General features: G+C 40.2%; 1 protein-coding gene across 2 annotated transcripts in view; it reads right to left on the reverse strand.

Moving 5' to 3' along the window:
- Nucleotides 1-17823, reverse strand: part of dyrk1b (dual-specificity tyrosine-(Y)-phosphorylation regulated kinase 1B) — a 50257-nt gene that overhangs the window by 7514 nt on the left and 24920 nt on the right. For both annotated transcript variants that reach the window (XM_086113213.1, XM_086113214.1), the window contains exons 2-8: nt 5392-5558; nt 2914-3033; nt 2263-2451; nt 1757-1904; nt 1238-1387; nt 366-502; nt 62-208 (exon numbers count right to left, since the gene is read on the reverse strand). In XM_086113213.1, coding sequence (XP_085969339.1) covers nt 62-208; nt 366-502; nt 1238-1387; nt 1757-1904; nt 2263-2451; nt 2914-3033; nt 5392-5558 — 1058 coding nt within the window. The remainder of the gene's footprint in view (nt 1-61; nt 209-365; nt 503-1237; nt 1388-1756; nt 1905-2262; nt 2452-2913; nt 3034-5391; nt 5559-17823) is intronic.

Consider the following 17823-nt stretch of genomic DNA (forward strand, 5'->3'; position numbering starts at 1 on the left):
TACAGCTCAGAGGAGTGGGATAAAAAAAAGGTTGCAGTAATGGTGTACATTGAAAATTAACCTCATTAGAGCCACTGAAGAGAGGTTCTCCTGTGTGCATCTCCACCAAGATGCATCCTAGGGACCACATGTCAATTGCCAGGTCATATGGCATTCCCAACAGAACCTCAGGGGAGCGGTAAAACCTGCTCTGAATATACTGATAGATCTGATGGGAGGGTGAGAAAAGAGTTGAATCAGTTCAACATGCTGAATGTATTTCAATAAATGTTCTGATAAAAGCCATTTCGAGAGTATGTTTAAAAGCTGTTGACAGTTTTTGACAGGAATGTTGAAATCATTTGCTCCATATGACGAGTTCTCACCCTCTGCCCGAGCTGGCAGGACGATCCAAAGTCGACTATCTTGATGGCAGATCTCTTGGGATTACACAGCAGGATGTTTTCTGGTTTCAGGTCGCAGTGGATAATAGACAGCTCTGGAGTGGCCAGGAATAATAATGCTGTGCACAAAAGAATTGATTGTTAATTGGTGGCACCTTCTCATATGCCAACACTGGTCAAGGAGTAGCTAAAGCCCGTATCTCACCGAGGGGCAACGGTTTGCGAGTGTTTGCGTTTTTGTTGTGTTTTGTTTTGTTTTTTTGTCAGGGTTCATTCAAGGTTGTATCAAAACATGTTAATTTTTTTTTTTGGCGACAAGAAACGACAAGGACGCTTCCATCTCTCAGTGAATAAAGTCAAATGCAAGATATAGATACTGTATGGTGGTGATCCAGAGCTCTTTTCGGTCTTCATGATAGTCTTATTTAATCTATTTAAACAACGAGCATCAATATCTCATCCTGCTTTGGCAAAACGACAACAACATTTTTGTCTGTCAGGAAGTCTCCCGGGGAAAGAGCCAGATTCGGACTGTAGGACAGGACTTCATTCGCACAAACTGAGGATATTTCAGGTGCAATAAGGCACATCGTACTGTAAGAAATATATGAATATAGAACATATGCTCCCTTTTAATTACCAGTAACTAACTTGTTCTTCTAGGATTACCCGGGCGGTGCTCACTTTAGAGTCCCTTGCCTGACATTTGGGTTGACACTATTTTTAGGCTGACCCAACAACGGGCCAAAAGCCAGTTGGCTGATAGAGACACTGGTGCACTCACTGCCCTGGTGTGTGCGTGTGTGTTTGAGTGTGCGTGTATGCGTATGTGTGTGTTCGACTGTATACCCTACCTGTACAAAGCTGCTGTGCAAATTTCCGAGTGAGGTTAAGGGACACCCCTCTGAAGTTGGTGTTCCTCAAAAGATCATACAGATTGTAGCTCAACAGCTCAAACACCAAACAAAGATGATTCCTAAACATAAAGTGACGCTTCAGGTGGACTACAAACAGAAACAGACACACGCACACAAACACAGAAGGGAGACATGTCGTTGAGTGACATGAGAATAAGGTCAAGGAGATGCAGAAGAACATTTCCTGTTTTGACATCTGTGCAGAATATCCTTCGAGTTTCAAGTGACACTTGAAGTTTCAACACTTGAAGTAGCTAGACAAAGCAGTTTTATTTCCTCACAAAATGACATTTCCTACCTGTTTTCCAATCATCAAGTATTGTGCTAATTGGACCTTTTACATTTAGCATTCTCATAAGCATGTATCAAATGGTGCAAAGACATTCATACAAGTAGACAACCCATAACTTAGACACATGCGATCCCACTAATCACTAAGTGTACAATCCAACCCACCTATGTAATATTTCATCTCGGTATCATGCTTGTTCATGAGCTCCAACAGGCGAAGTTCAATCTGTGCCTGGTTTAGAAATGCCTTTTTGTTCTTGATGATCTTGATGGCGACCCATTCCTGCTCATGGTGGTCATAGGCCTTCACCACCTGCGCGCACATTGCAAACGTGAGATGGGGATGAAATCAGCTTGATATACTACTCGATCATCAAATAATTGTTTATAAGAAACTTTGGGAATGAACGTGTCGATTTTGTCCTGACATGTAGCAAATCACTTCGTACAATCTATGGTGTCGCAGAGCAATGGGGGAATCTCCAAAAATGTACAGCACATTAGTTAAATGGAAACTCTTAAGTCGTCGCTGTAAATGTCTGTCTTTGTTGACGGCCCCGAGGTTGACTGGTGACGGATTGATGGATGGATGATAGATAAGATTTCTGGTCATCATGACATTACAAGATACACATTTTGAGCTTTTACAGAGATGTTTCCTGAGCCCTCACCTGTCCAAAGGAGCCTTTCCCAATCAACGAGTCTATTTCATAGCGGTCCAGCCACTTTTCTCCATTTTTGACGATATAATCATAATTGTCGTCATCATAGCCGTCGTTGTAGACCTTTCTCTCTTTCTTAGTACTGCTATCTTCAGGAGGGACCTGCTGGGCTCGCCGCTTCTTTTTTGTATAATACACCTGAGGAGAAAGAAAGCTTTAGTCTCTCAAAGCAAGTCAAATGAAACTTATCTTCTCCTTCTGCATTGCATTAACAAAAAACGTGGCGTGGTTCTGAAATGGTTGTTCGGTGCTCATTTTTTTTCCCGACCCACTGACCTCATGGATGAAGTTAAAGACTTACGGCACATCTGTTTATCGTCACTATGTTTAGATGTCATTTTAATGTAACTAAATAACATTTGGTGAGTCAGCATTTGTTTAAATACAATACAAAATAAATCAATATTAAAAAAAAGAGATGAGAATAGGGGAAATACTATATGCATTGTATGCATGTATGTTTGTACGCATGTCCCTCCCCAACCCACATATCTAAATAAATAAACACATGAATACCACTTGAATCATGTCAAATAAACCAGAGATAGAAACAAGCAAACCCCAAATTGAATATAGAGTTTTTTGTTTCCGGTGTCATACCTCATTGATGTGCTTGTATGTTTTGATGAGGTCTACAGAGAGTTTCCGCAATGGGGCACTGGCAGGGTCTCTGAAACTAGGGGGGATCCTCCGCTGGAGTATGGTCATATCAGACAGCACCTGCCGAGGAATAGCAACACATTATCAGCAACGTTCTATTCTAGTGAAGGAAAGACGGAGCATAAAATAAATGTCCTCACAACAAAGGTTCATTTCATTCAATGTCAGCTCACCACCCCATAAAAATCAACCAAAAGTAAGAGATAATGAGGAGCCATTATTACATTATTTTGAGGAGGTGAAGAGAGTTTCAATGATCAATCAATCAGTCAATACTGGTTAAAGGCTAAGCAGGGATGCCATCATCAGCCTGTGAACATTGGGTAAGTGATGCAAACAGGTGGCATTGATATAAGGTCAATGCTGTCTACATTGTGGGTGGCAGGTAGAAGTGTGCGATCTGGTCAAAAATGCATATCCTGATACAGGTAATTTCATATCCTGATAACAAAATAGGGCTGAACAATTCTCAAAAATCTAATTCTTCCCTCCAAATTGCGATTGTGATTTAATTAGCAAGTATTTTTCCATTGGGGATTGGAGATGGTATATATTTAAGTGAAGGCGTACGTGTGAAAAGTTATGGCCTGCCACTGTAGAATACTAAGGGAAAGGAAAACGAAGAACTTATTAACATGTGAGACATTTTCCGACTAAAATTACAGGTAAAAAAGTATCTATTAAATAATAAATACTTTTGACGTACATTCTTGTACGTCTTCACCACAACAAAATAATTCTGCCTTGGTTGCCAGCCAGCACCTACCAGGAAGTAAGCAGAGACTTTTGCCACTAGTTGAGATGAGAAGTCGCCCGCACCTGAACAAGATGCATCCTTCATTGCTTCAAAAGAAAGCCGCAAAAAAGGGATTGGGTGCATCCTTTTCAAATGGCTCGGCATGAACTTGGAGTATAAGCTCGTTCATGAGCTTGTTCCACCAAGACCGCTTTGAGGTATATATCAGGCAAAACAGGGAGCAGTGTCGCCCTAAACACATCACTGAATGTCATCTCTTGTGTGTCCCAAAGCTCGAGACACCGCACTTATTAAGGGTTACAATACAATACAATACCTGCTGATTTATATAGCGCTTTCACTGTCATCATGTAATTCTCAGTTAGAAAAAAAAAGCCTGCCAAAATAGCACTAAATTGCTCTGCCATATCGTCTGCTCCACAAGATCTATTCACATTTACCGGTATATAGTTACCGGTATATAGGAGTAAAAGTGCACCATTCGTGCCTTTAGTTAGTTCGTAAAATTTCCAGTACTATCTCATCTTGCTTTACTGAATATATTTTGTGCCGGCCTGTGAAATTCCTGCACAGCTAAAATATCATACCGGAAATGACAGATTCAACCACGGGAAAGGGGCAGAGGTACGGTGCCGCATCTCCAGTATGTAAAAAGCCAACTAAACATTATTTTGTGTTTCTGTTGCAGAAACCAATCACACGATAATAACTCTTTTGAAGCATAATTTTTCCCCCCACTGTCAGTGCTTCAAAACTGAATCAAAACTTTCTACAATCATTTGGTGGGAAGGTGGGAGCTAGGCATCGCCTACTGTAGGTCACATCAAAGTGGCGGCTCTCCTGTCGTAATGCAGAATTCCAGCCAAGGGGTGGACTGCAACTAAATGTCGGAGAAACCTGACCATTAGCCTTTTGTACATCCAATAATGCAAGGGATTCCTACGCAGTAAGATTTATGGAAGATTGGAAGGAAGGAGAGGAAAAGACATGAAGCTGCCATAATTCTCGATCAGGGATGTCATGAATGTTGTGGAAGTTCTCCCATAGGGAAGAAAAATATCCATACCCGGTAGCCACCACAAGAACCCTAACTGCAGCAGGTTTCTAAAGGAAACCAATACAGTATATGGGTATAATGTGCACAGTAGGTTTAACAGAGATAACAAACCTACCTGCAAAGACAGCAAGAGTAAGCACGATTCAATCTAACTATGAATGTAAAAGTCACAAGGTCTTTACAGAATAATGACTCCCTCTGTATGGACAGTCGAAATTTACGAAACAGGACTGGAAAAGCAAACACAGCAAGAGGAAACATGATTCCATAGGACCAAGAATGTCAAGTAAAACAAAATTCACTGTGGTCTTTGTAGTTTGTGTTGCAATGCACTAGCATGTGTAGTATTTTAATGGCAAACAACTGTTTTTTTCCCTGTTGAATTTCCCAAACTTTTATTTTGGGACCCATTTTCAAAAAATTTTGTTTTGAGGTTCCAAAATGCCTCATCAATGAAAATGACTATCCAGCATGTTTTTAATGTTTCTCTCCTCCAACACACCTGATTCTAAGGATCAGGATCGTTTTCGGCTCCAGTTTGAGACTTATGGCCTAATGCCATGTTTCTCTGCCAAATGTATTTCTGGAAGGGGCACTGCATTACCTGCTGCTGTTCGGCCATGGAGTGGATGGAGCTGAAGGAGGGGTGTGTATGTGTGTGCTGGCTGGTCATGGCTGGCTCAGCGAGGGAGAAGCCCTGGGCAGTAGAGGAGGAGGAGGAGGAGGAGGAGGAGGAGGTGGAGGTGGGCGGACATCCTGAGCTGCTTACACCTGAAGAGACAGATTAAGACAAGAGACATGATTAAATAGGGAATCCCCATCATTCAGTATCCTTCGTTGTCCTAAAAAGTTCATTTCTTGTTCCAAAAAAAAAAAGAAAAGACATTTACCGGTATATTACAATAATAAAATAAATGTTTTATCCTCACATAGATCACCGTTGATTTGTGTAAAATCCAGGAAAGGCAAATTTGGCCAAGCCACCTGTAGGCTTTATGCATATTACCAACTCGTTGTGGAAAAATACAGAACACATCTGTCGTCTTGTGTTGTACACTTTGATGTGAGGAGAGTTGATGACTGAATCCAACTGCTGACATCTTCATGACCACAATCAGCTCCATGATTTCCAAACACAAAGGTGTTATTTTGCTGAAGGCCCCCAATTAACTGATGGCCCTTCAAGCTCAACAAGCACTCTTGGGTTATGCAGCAGGAAAATGACCTGAAATATATAAGCAAGTCCTTCTCTGAATATTTCATGCAAGTTACCAACTAGTTGTTGCCAAATACAGAAGACATATCTGCAGTCGCTTGATGTACATTTTGATGTGAGCAGGAGCCAAGAGTTGATCACTGAATCCAACAACTTCATGAACACAATAGGCTCTATGACTGCCAAACAAAAGTGGTACTTCCCGAATTAACTGATGTATACATACATTCTCTCTCATTGTCTTTCAGTCAACAACAACTACAAAATGAAGGCTTTGGAGAAGCCAGGTCAAACTCCAAAATAGTAGGTTAAGTGGGGCCATTACTTTTAAGGTTAAAATGTAAGTGCAATTTTTAAAAAGGTGACATAAATAAAATAAAAATTTTAAAAATCAAGTTCGGGGAAAAATGTCATAACACAAATAGAAACATTTATTCTAAGTAGTAATATGTAGTAGTAGTAGTAATTCTAAGTAAGCAAATACGTATGCTCTGAGCTACGAATACAAAATTAACAATCGAAATAGTAATTCAAACAAGGATTCATTGTCTGACCTCAAGTTAAAATAGTGGAAAATGAACATTTTCTTCTTCTGTGCAATTATGTCTAAATATTGCAAATACACAAATATGGATATGTAATGACCACTACAAAGCATTCAAAGGAAAAATATGTGCTGCTTTTGTGGCATACCTCAAATCAAAGGCAAACACACTTGGCCGTAGTGCCAGTTAATGAGAGACTGACACAAGAAGCTGAGGGCAAAAGAACCACAATCTGACATTGGAAATATCATTGTCATTAAATTCCCTTAAAAAAGCAAATCAATTATTCAAAAAGACTTATATGAGGGTCATTCAGTCTTGTAAACTAAAAAGTAAATTACAATGTATTGCTCCTGTCTGAGCATACTTTAGGAACATTTTACGTTTATTGCCAAACAGCATCGAGAAGCCGACTTCCCGATATTGTCACACACAAATGCAGCAAAATTGACATGCAGCCAAAACACACAAAAAATTAAAAATAAGTCTTGTCGAACTTTCAGTCCCGCAGAACTCAATGGCATGTCCCACATTGTTTTTATTCCACCAATCACCATGCTGCGCAGGTGTGTGTCTGTTTTTGTTTTTTTATTTTTCTCTATTTGACTATGTGTCGGCTTGTGTGGCAACTGTGTGTGATGTGAAAATTACATTTTCCATGCCAATTGGCTGTCGCGGACAAGGGACAGACTGGGCCAACGTGGGTCCGCCAGAAGCAGTGAAGGACTGACTGACCTTCCGTCAATCTGACAAAATGTCCACCTCTGAGTAATTGCAAAGTCATTAATTTGGGGTATTGAAACTTAAATCAAGTGTGTCTTTCATGTAACTTGCTAAACAGTTTTGGTCTTTCCATTTTGGCAAATAATCTGTACGAAAACTGCAATTTTACTGTCTTTATATTTGGTTGTCACAATTTTCCATGGATTGGTCCTCCATGGGGTAGACGTAAATAACCTGAAAGAGCCACGATGTTCCGGTCAATCTATGTTATCAGCTCACCTACGGTCACAAAATGTAGCTCATGACCGAAAAATCAAGACAACGGACACAAGCGGCTGATATGAAATTCCTTCATACGGGTGTCCAGGTGTCATTTGGGAGGGACTAAGAATTGGGCTGCTGCTCTTCAGGATTGGGGGGAGCCAGGTGAGGTGGCTCAGGCATATAGTTGAGATGCCTCGTGGACACCTCCCTGGTGAGCTGTTCCTGACACATTCTATCAGGGGACGGCCTCGGAGATGACCCAGCACACACAGGAGAGACTTTAGCTGCTTTTTTCATTGTACCGGTTGTGTCTCTGTGTGGTCGCTTTTCCATGACACTTAACCAACAGGCTGTGCGGTTACGGTGTTACTGATTCTCAAAACCTCTTCCAACCTGGTTCTAGAACACAGGGCGAGGAGGGATGTGACGTCATTGTCATCTGATTGGCTGACAGATGTAACCTTTTCTTTCAGCAATGTGGCAAGAAAATTCCTGCCTTCAAGCGAGCACAGTTATGAGTGAGCCCTCGGTCATTTAAACGAAGAGCCAACTCATTCAAGTCATTGGACCCAGCGAGGTGCGCACCTTTCACTAAAACCAGAAGCTTCACTATTTCATCCAACGGTACATATGAAATATGGTGAAGTACTGCTTTAAAACACAATGTCCACACTGTATATACTGTATTTTTATCACTTGGCAGCAGACAGCTGTCTCTCACTGGCTTAAACAAGGAAATAGATTTTTCGTCAGCGTGAAAGCCTCTGTACATTTGATGGGTTGTAATTTGCAACTTTGTCATGTCATGCAACTGAGATTCATATTTTTAATTGTTGCACAGCAAGAAGGCGAGATTCGTCACTCACCAAATCTTATGGACCCCAGACTGCCAGTGTGCATTGGTGTCTCGCACATTTAAGTTGATCCCGCCCTAAGCATGTTGTAATTTAGAAGCAACATAGGCCAGGTTAAGGGAGGCTGGGGCAGAGCAGGGACAGACCGCTCTCGACCCTCGAATGGAAAAGCACCTAAATGCCTACTGGCTGGCCTGGGAACACAATGGGATAAATCCAGAATAGCTCGATGAAGTGGCTAGGGAAAAGCAAGTCTGGGCTTACTGCTTTAACTGCTGCCCTCACAAGCCGACCCTGGTTAAGACGAAGAAAAGGGGTGGAAGAATTATTTTCAGTCATGGCTCTGTGAGGGGAACAATATCTGTCTATCATTTGTGGTCCAGATTGAAAATGACTTTTTTACCCTCCTGCCATTTAAGAATGTAGAGTCAGTAAGGCTAAACAGCTAATTCAAGTTAAAAGTGATGTAATATAGAAAATGTAAAATCTATCATAAGTGAAAATGTATAATTATAGGGTTATTTAGATTTTAGAGACTGTGAATCCTTTCAATTTTATTGGAAATAAGTGTTGTGGCTACACTTCGTGTGGTCCTTGCGTGAATCTGCTAATTGATACCAATACTGCTGTCCTTTGTGGTCTGATAGTTCAAATACAGTGCCTCAAATGACTAAGTACTGTATATGCAACTCCATGTCCACCATTAATATGACTATTCAGCGTGAGTGTCCCACTTTACTTGATACTGCCATGCAGCTGGGAATCATAAAGCCAGGGGTTCTTCATTGAAATCATTTTCAAAATGTTGCAACCTAAGTATTTACAGTAGTTGTAATTTTACTGAATATTTTGAAAGTCGCTACATTTTCTCCTCTTTTGTTAATGAATGAATGTTTCATATACAAATCACACTCCCCATCCCCCCTTTCATTAGTTCCTTGCGTCATAGCAAAGATTGTTAAACAGGCAAAAATCCTTGAGAATACTTTTGTTGCTACTCTGTAAACACTCCACAAAAAATAACTTAAAATGTAAGTTCTTGGTTCTCCTCAAAGAAAATAAGTTGTTCCATACAATGAACCCACACTCTTAAAAAGCATAGTGATGCTAGAGGCAAAACGAAATAGGACTGTATTGGAAATGTCACTAACTAACTTCACCCATGAATGGTGCTCTTTTTACTATTTGAAGATGCACAGATCTAGTGAAGCAGCAGGAAATGTTGTATAGGTTCTCTATCAGTATTATTAAAAAAACAAACATCAACACACTGATGCATTGAGAAGTTAAGTACAGTACCAACTTCTTAAAAGTAATTTTTTCCGACCAGTGGTCGGTATTATTAAAAAAACAAACATCAACACACTGATGCATTGAGAAGTTAAGTACAGTACCAACTTCTTAAAAGTAATTTTTTCCGACCAGTGGTCGGTAGAGGAGAGTGTACTGCCACCAAATAAGCAGGTCAGAGCAAGCATAGCAGGCCTGAAGGGGCCAGAATTAAAGCTGCATACACCCCGTTTGTAAACCTGAGCTGTTGGGTGTTAAAAACACAATTCATGTTTCCCTAGAAAGGAAAATTGGTCTCACACATGCAAAACTGAAACATTTTTTTGTAATTCAGGTTAGATGTTCACAGAGGTCAAGTTAAGAGTAATTAAGTGTCAGTAATTTCTTCGCATTTATCTTCTTCCATTCATTTTCAGCACCCAGCATCTTTCTAAAATGATTCAACGTGATGAATAACTGATCTGTAGAAATTAACATTTTGAAAAATATATAACAGCACTCAGCTGTGGTGAGCAGAATATTGCATGTTTTCATATCTGTGTACGCAAGAAAACGCAGAGAAAGAATTATCCAGTCAAATGTCACTGAGAGTCATTGTTGTGATGCTCTGGGTCCTGGCCTGCTTACAGACACAGGACACTGCTGGGGAGAGAAAATATCTGCCTAGTACTGAGAAATTGGCACAGTCTCTTTAAGAGGCTGAGACGCACTCAGAGAACTTCCTCACTCTGACATTCCCCTTCTTGCGCTGCCATTGGTTGGGCCCCTCTCATTCTCCATCAGCTGATTGGCTGCTGGTATCTAAGGGCTGGCCGGCCAGCACTCTATAAATAAACTCTGTGCTGTCTCAGCAACCAGCCTACAGCACTCATTAGCTACTTCTCTTCCTCCTCTCTCCTGCTATGCAAGTAGCTTCCAATAGCAGGGCTGGCTCTCAGTAGCAGGCTGATCCACTCTTCCCTAGCAACCCAACCCACCCTTTCCCTACGAGGCACTCTTCTCCACCCCCTTTCCTTCATCATCCTTCCTGCTTTGTCAAACCTCATCTCAAAGCCGAAATTCTCGATTCATGCTTAAACAAATCCATACGTGGCCATTGCTCACTTCAGCTTTCCCTCCTATGCGATTCAAAAAGCATCTAGTTTTTCACAAATGTTATGCCAACAGTTTCATGTATTCACCAGTGTTGTGGAGATGCACAATGATGCAGCATTATCTAGGACACCATGGGAAAGCCACTTTGGGCATCATGTCAACACACAGAAGAGTCAGAAACCAATGCTTGCAGTCACCAACAGAACACCAGATCAGTGGTTCTCGAACTTTTTACACTGAGTTGCCACCCAAAAAAGGCAGAGGTTTAATATTAATAGTTAACATTATCTAATATTGTACAAAATGCAAGACACTGTAACATTAAGCAGTGTGCATTCTACTGACTCAAACATTCATTCTCCAAAAATTTTCTAAATCTAAAACGCTGTACTTATTGATTCAATCAACATATGTTGCATCGAAAAATGTAATAATACAAATAGGTTTTTAACATTTAGACCGGCTGTGTGCGTAGCAACAAGTAAAAATCCTCACTCAACCCCAAATTTCAGCGTCTGCTTTCCGGAAAAGAATCGTACACAAGTCAAGAAAGATTTTCCTCAAACAGGTATTGTATAGGTGGTCAAAGAAGAAAAGAAAAAGCTTTGGCAAAAAAGGTGGACACTCAGGTGAGCCGTCGTTCGGTCTCTTACCACCAATCCCACAATTAATCAAGTTATTTTCTTTTTGTTTTGGTTATGCTCGCACCACCACAAGACTCAATAGTGGACTGATTTAGTTTTTGGATTTTCTTTTTTTTTTTCAGCTCATCATGCTTTGTGAAAAAAGCAAAATGACGGTTTGTCTATAAGGAGCGTGTGTTTCGTTATGAGCTGGCGTTTAAGATATGATGGTAGGCCTCTCACGTGAACAATTGTTTTCGGATGGTATATTCTCTCAGAAGCTTTCACGATAAACGATATATCACGAATAACGTTAATAACGTGACAATATTTCCTCAAAGTCTGTCAAAGTGCAATGTCTGGTTTGAATGGCCATTGCAACCTGAGTGCCAGAACACACTAAATTTTGAAAATCGGATGAAAGGTTCTGGAGAAAATTGGGTTTTTGTGTTTTTAGGAAGCGTGGGTGTGGGTCTTTTTAGAGAATGTTTTTGTGTTCTATTGCCTCTTGAAAATCTGGTAAAAAAAATACAAACAGGTTATTTTCCATTTGTGCAGTCATTTTACAAACAACCACAAGAGAAGCAAATGACTTCATCATAACATTCTCTTTTTATTTGTTCTTTCTTTTGTGGTGACTCTTTGCGGACAATCTGAAATTACACAACTCATCAACAGTCTGCTCAACACAATCGTAGGCCTGCAACAATATTCAAGGATTATTCCGAGTACCACGAGAGACAGCCCAGCATGCCACACTTCAGAGTCACTGTACTAGATCATGGAAGCTAAAACAGAATTCATCAGGGTGTACAAAAAGACAATTGACACAAAAACATGTACCGGTACTCAACCTGACTGAAATGATCAACGCGTTGAAAAAGTGAATAGAACTCAGCTCCGCTTGCAAACACAACATGATTGTCATTACCTGAGCCCTGTGTACATGTGATGTCATTTTCAGTGAACACCCGCTTACTTGCGTCCCTCCCAAAAAATATAAATACCATTTTTAAGAGGAAATCAGAAGTTGGGCTTAAGAAAATTTTATTAAAGATCAGTCACTCAATTTTAATTCAGTACTGAAGTAGAACTAGTCTATTTTTAACAAAAGTTCCCATTTAGATCAATGACAAAATCCATGTGGACAGTGGTTGTGGATGGAAGAATGCAGAGCATCAGTCCACACCAGTGCTTTTTCAGTCATTCTAATACAAAAAAGGTGGCTTCCAGGTGAAATGACAACAGATGCTGTATTGCCTGATTAAACTTCCTTAAATCAGCTCCATCAAAAAGACGGTGATGATGATGAAGAAGTTAAAGACAACATAAAATTGTCATCTTTGCAACACAATCATTTGTCCAGGACAACTGGAGACAGCTTGGTTCCCAAACAAGTTTAAGCTAAAATGTTTAGGCTACTTTTAGCATTGCTTGCTCTTCATTAGCGCGTCAGTTATTTTGAAAAACCATAAAAAAAAAATCTTTACCATAAACACACCAAATAACCAGTGACAGAAAAAGTAAATTAAATAATTACATTAAAAATCCTAATAAAAATCAAACTTGCTCATCTAACAAATGGCTCTCATTCAACAATTTAAATAACAAAAAAAAGGAGGGCACAGGTCAGGCATCACTCATTTTACATGTTGAATCCATATTTTTGAGATAAGCGATAAATGATGTCATTATCTTTTCAAAATTCTTGTTTTCCTTCAGAGTGAATGTTATAATTTCAGAACGTTCATTTCAGAAGTATAACAGACAGTTTCCTGAACCAATTTTATGAGGAGTGTCAGTAGATTCCATCACCATAGTTACACCAAGATTTACAGAAGTTTGTTCATTCTCACTTTAGTTATGTCATACTGAATACAGTCCTAACAGGAAAAATTTGGGACTGAACAAGATTTTTTTGACGGTGACAGAATCACTTTACTCTTTTGAAAACATGTTCATAAGTTCCTTTGCGACAAGAAAAAAAAACACTATATATCTGGTGAATCTTTCGCGAACATTTACAACCTTCAACGAACACTGACGAATTATGATGTAAATGCGCATTTTTCTAATTTCGACAACAGTCTTTATTGTTCATCCCTCAGTGAGTTACGGGCTTTTTGCCCCCCAAATTATTCTAGTTAGTACGGAGGAAGCAAGCAGGTCAAACAGTTGTGGGGGAATTGTAATTCTCTTGTGCTGTCTAGAAGCAAAGTCAGTGGGCAGAGCCTTTGTTTTGACTGCTGCCCGGTGAGCGCATTTTAATGGCTCCTCTTCTTTTGTCATTCAATTCGCTCACCTAAACTCTCCCACAACATAATTCTAGGTTGCAAGTGCTCTCCTTTTTTGGTTCATATATGAAAACATTGTACATAGTAGGGCAGGGCGATTAAATGATTGAAATTGACGATGGTGATAATTTGGACGTTGATCAGGGTGATCGGCTGTGTGCTTATTTAAGCGATGAAACATAGCGGAAATGTACGTGACAACAGCCAATCAGAGTCAATCCTTTTGCTGCTTGGCTTCCGTTGGCAAGAACTTAACAGAAATTGGAAACATAGTGGAAATGTACGTGACAACAGCCAATCAGAGTCAATCCTTTTGCTGCTTGGCTTCCGTTGGCAAGAACTTAACAGAAATTGCACCGCCTCGGCCGGCCTGCTTTGTAGCGAGACGCTCCATCAGTTCTCAAGTCACCCAACCGACCTCTCATAGAGCCCGTTGCCCTGCCGACGGAGATGGCGCTCTGCGAGTTCTCATCAGTAGAGCACAAAGTTTCTCCAAGAAGTGGAAAGGATTATACGCTTATCATAAAATCTGAACAGAGTCAGTCAAGTCTGTCACTCACTGCTGTCGGCACACATTGGTGCTGCTACCTACGTGCTAATTGTATGTAGCATAACCAGCTCACTGTCGACGCTAGCGAAGCAGCAATCACTCATGCATGTAGTTTTCATTATTCAAGCGATTTGTATAATGGCAGAACCAGCTAGTTTGTATTGCCAAATTTGCTGCAGCTCTAATGAAACCGGAGATGTATTTCATCTCGGAGCGCACAGCCAAAAGTTATGGTATACCCATGACAGCTGTCACTCAACAGAGAAGACAAGAGTAAGGGGGACACCCTTCATACTTGATATACAGCTCTGCAGCAACACTCTTGAACAGAAACTATCTAGTTTTGGCACGTTATTTTTGTTGAAAATAAATGCTTAATTGGTTATGCAGTCATCGAAACACTAGGCAGCAGAATTGTTCAAAGGGAATATACATTGTGATTGGTTGGTAGTGTCATGTAGGGCGCTGCGACAGCTTGAATCAGAGATAAAGAAACTTTTTCTGTAATTTTCCATGACGGGAAAATTGATAAATCATTTTGAATTACTTGTGGGAACCTTGATCTATTCATCTCTCCCTCTGTCTGCCCATCCATCCAAGCATCAATCCATCTATCCAACAGTATTCCAGTCTTTGGTCAATGAAGTACTGAGAGACAAAAGAAACATGTGGATCACGTGGGGCATATTTTCAGGAGGCTGCTGGAAAATACGTTGTTTGTCAATGATGAGAAAAGTGACTTTTACATTTCCACAGTTAAATTCTTGGGCTATGTGGTGGGAAAAGGGCAACTCGGGGCCAATCTCGCAGAAAATCAAAGCAGTCAGGGGGTGGCCTGTTATCTGCCAGTCGAAAGCAGCTATGTTTTCATGGGTACGCTAATTTTTGCAGGTGATTCATTCGCAACTTCAGCAGCATCACAGCACCTCTTACACGGTTCACCTCCAGCAAACTTGGTTTCACGTGGTCCACTGCTGCTCAATGTGCTTTTGACCGGATCGCTTTGTAAATGTCCCAGTTCTCATTCACCCAGACCCCAAGCAGCAGTTTGTGGTAGATGTTTGCCTTTGTCTAAGATAATCAAACAACAGTAAATATCAGACAAAGATCACCCAAGTAAACTAATGCAATTTATAAATGATGATTTTATTTATTAAGGGGGGAAAAAACTATTCAAATCTACTGGGTCCAGTGTAAAAAATCAATTACCGGTACCTCCCTTGTTAATCCTGAATTTATTGTTCCTAATCCCTTTTTCTAGGATGCTGAGTTCATTTTCACGAACCACACACAAGCCTGGTTACCTCCAGATTTGTTCAATCAAAAAATCACTTCAACACAGCCCGTCTGACAAAAATCAGATACTTCAGATACTTTAAGTGATACCATATTGTTATCATATGCCTGACAATCTGATTTTTTTTAATTTTACTAACCTTTGAGTAGCAATGTGACAAGGTTTCCCCAAAACGACAGTCTGTCAAAATGGTGAGTCCGGAATGGCCACTTCAACCAGAGTAACACACCAAGAATATTGTAAAACAGATCATGTGTGTCTTTTCGAAAGAAATAGTTGTTTTTGTGTTGGCTATATGGTCTTTGAGGGAATGTTTTTCCTGGATAGAAAATCTGATTTCTGATTTTTCTAATCCAACCAAAGTTGTTCAGAGCAAAATGATGATTTCATATTTGACTTGAATTCAATCCAACTTGAAGCATAAAGTGGACATTAGTAGGAATTCAGTCACAAAGACTCTGGCAGAAGAATTTAGCGTTTTTGCTTGAAATCACGATTGCAATGTGATCAATGTTTCTTTTACAGAATAAATTCTATCAACTCTTAAACATGAACGCCATCTCCCTCCTCTCCCAACAAACAGAGGCAGCATGCGGCTTGTTACAGGTCATGCAAACAAATCAGCTCCGAGCTGCTGCTCACGAACTGGGAGAGAATACTTGGCACACGTGCCGCACCAAGGCACAAGCTACCAGCTCCGCTTGCTATGTGGCATGTCTAAACATCCTTCTGCGGTGCAGATCTTCTCCTCTAACTAACGACAAATAAGATACATTTCACCAAGCATCATTATCATTCATGGTGATGGTGAGATGAGGCTTCATGAAGCTCTGAAGCTTTCCTGCCAATTGGTTTGCACATGCTCCATGGTGCTTCATTTGCAATACGGCACCATCAAGAGGTCAAAAAGACCAAACAGTAAAATCTACAGAATAAGACTGTAGACGAACCAGTGATAAGGAGGAATACTGTCAAGAAAACGTGTGTCGAGAAAAAGGCTGTAACATGCAGTTGTACTTCAAAAATCACTTCTGTGAGATGCAGGTGAGATGCACATTTTCGATGATTGCTCAGCATGCTCGTATTTTCCCCTGACATTTTATTGATTGAGTGCACTTGTGACGCTTTTTGAGCAACAACATTGCAACATCATCCCTCTCCAATAGAAGTTGTAGGTTCGTATAACAGTTGCATTGAGTGGAAATCGGTTGGTTCTGCCAAAAGAGTGAAGGGCTTGGATGCTACGTTTGTAGCAGGAGAGTTAACCCATTATAATGGATGCCAGCTAGACCAGTGTGAGTTTATGTTATTAAAACCGCAAAACAGGCTCAAAGCCGCTGACTCCGGAATCTGTGCTCCCACGCCAGTGAGGGACGGCCTCAAATTCCCGAGTAGGTGGGGCTGAGACAGCGGAGTAATGGCCACCGTTGAGCAAAAAAAAAAAACAATGCCACATCTCAAAATAACGTAATAGTTGTATGGCATGTTGTAAATTTTATATAATACTGCATATCATATCATAATATAATCACACAGCACTACAGTATATTAGCACAGGAAGGAGTGCTTCTCGCACAGTGAAGCAGTCGGGTGAGATGGCTCTCCTCTAATTGTGAATATCCATCTTCAACGAACATATGAATTTCATTATGAGAAATTAGATCAGAGGTAGAAGGTGCAAAACCTTCATATTCCCTAAATCAATCGAAAATTAATTTGAGTAATTAATCAACACTAATAAGACTTAAGACCGTTCACAGAGCCGCTAAGGGTGAAGCTTATGGATACAGCATACGGTCTCATTGAAGCTCAGATGGCTGATGAAAAGTAAGTGAAACTTCTATAGTGTGTCTGAACCTTATTTTTTCTTCAAGTGTTTTGTTCCTGGTATTCAACATTTAAATGCCTGTTTAAAGGGGACTTATTCAAAGGACCTCCACTTTTTTTCGTGGTAAATGTTCTGAGTTAAAGGAATTTTTTTTTTCTGTTTTGAATCCTTATTAGTTTTTCACTATATATTGCTTACATGCATGGGAACATTTTATTTTCTATATTTCATCTGAGATTAATTCACAATTTAGATTAGATCGGATTTGATTAGATAAAATAACGTAAGAGAGACAGGCTCTTTATTTATCGTTTTCAGGAAATTATGCTGATACAGCAGCTTCCACAGAAAACATTCATGCAGCTATCATTCACATACATTATAAGTACAAAAAAGTGGACGTCAGGAACCCTGTGAATCAAAGTCTAATAGCAGCTGGAATAAAAGTCCTTCTGAA

Source organism: Hippocampus guttulatus, chromosome 6 (assembly GCF_054856545.1).
Source record: "Hippocampus guttulatus isolate MCC_2025c chromosome 6, RoL_Hgut_1.0, whole genome shotgun sequence".
NCBI lineage: Eukaryota > Metazoa > Chordata > Actinopteri > Syngnathiformes > Syngnathidae > Hippocampus > Hippocampus guttulatus.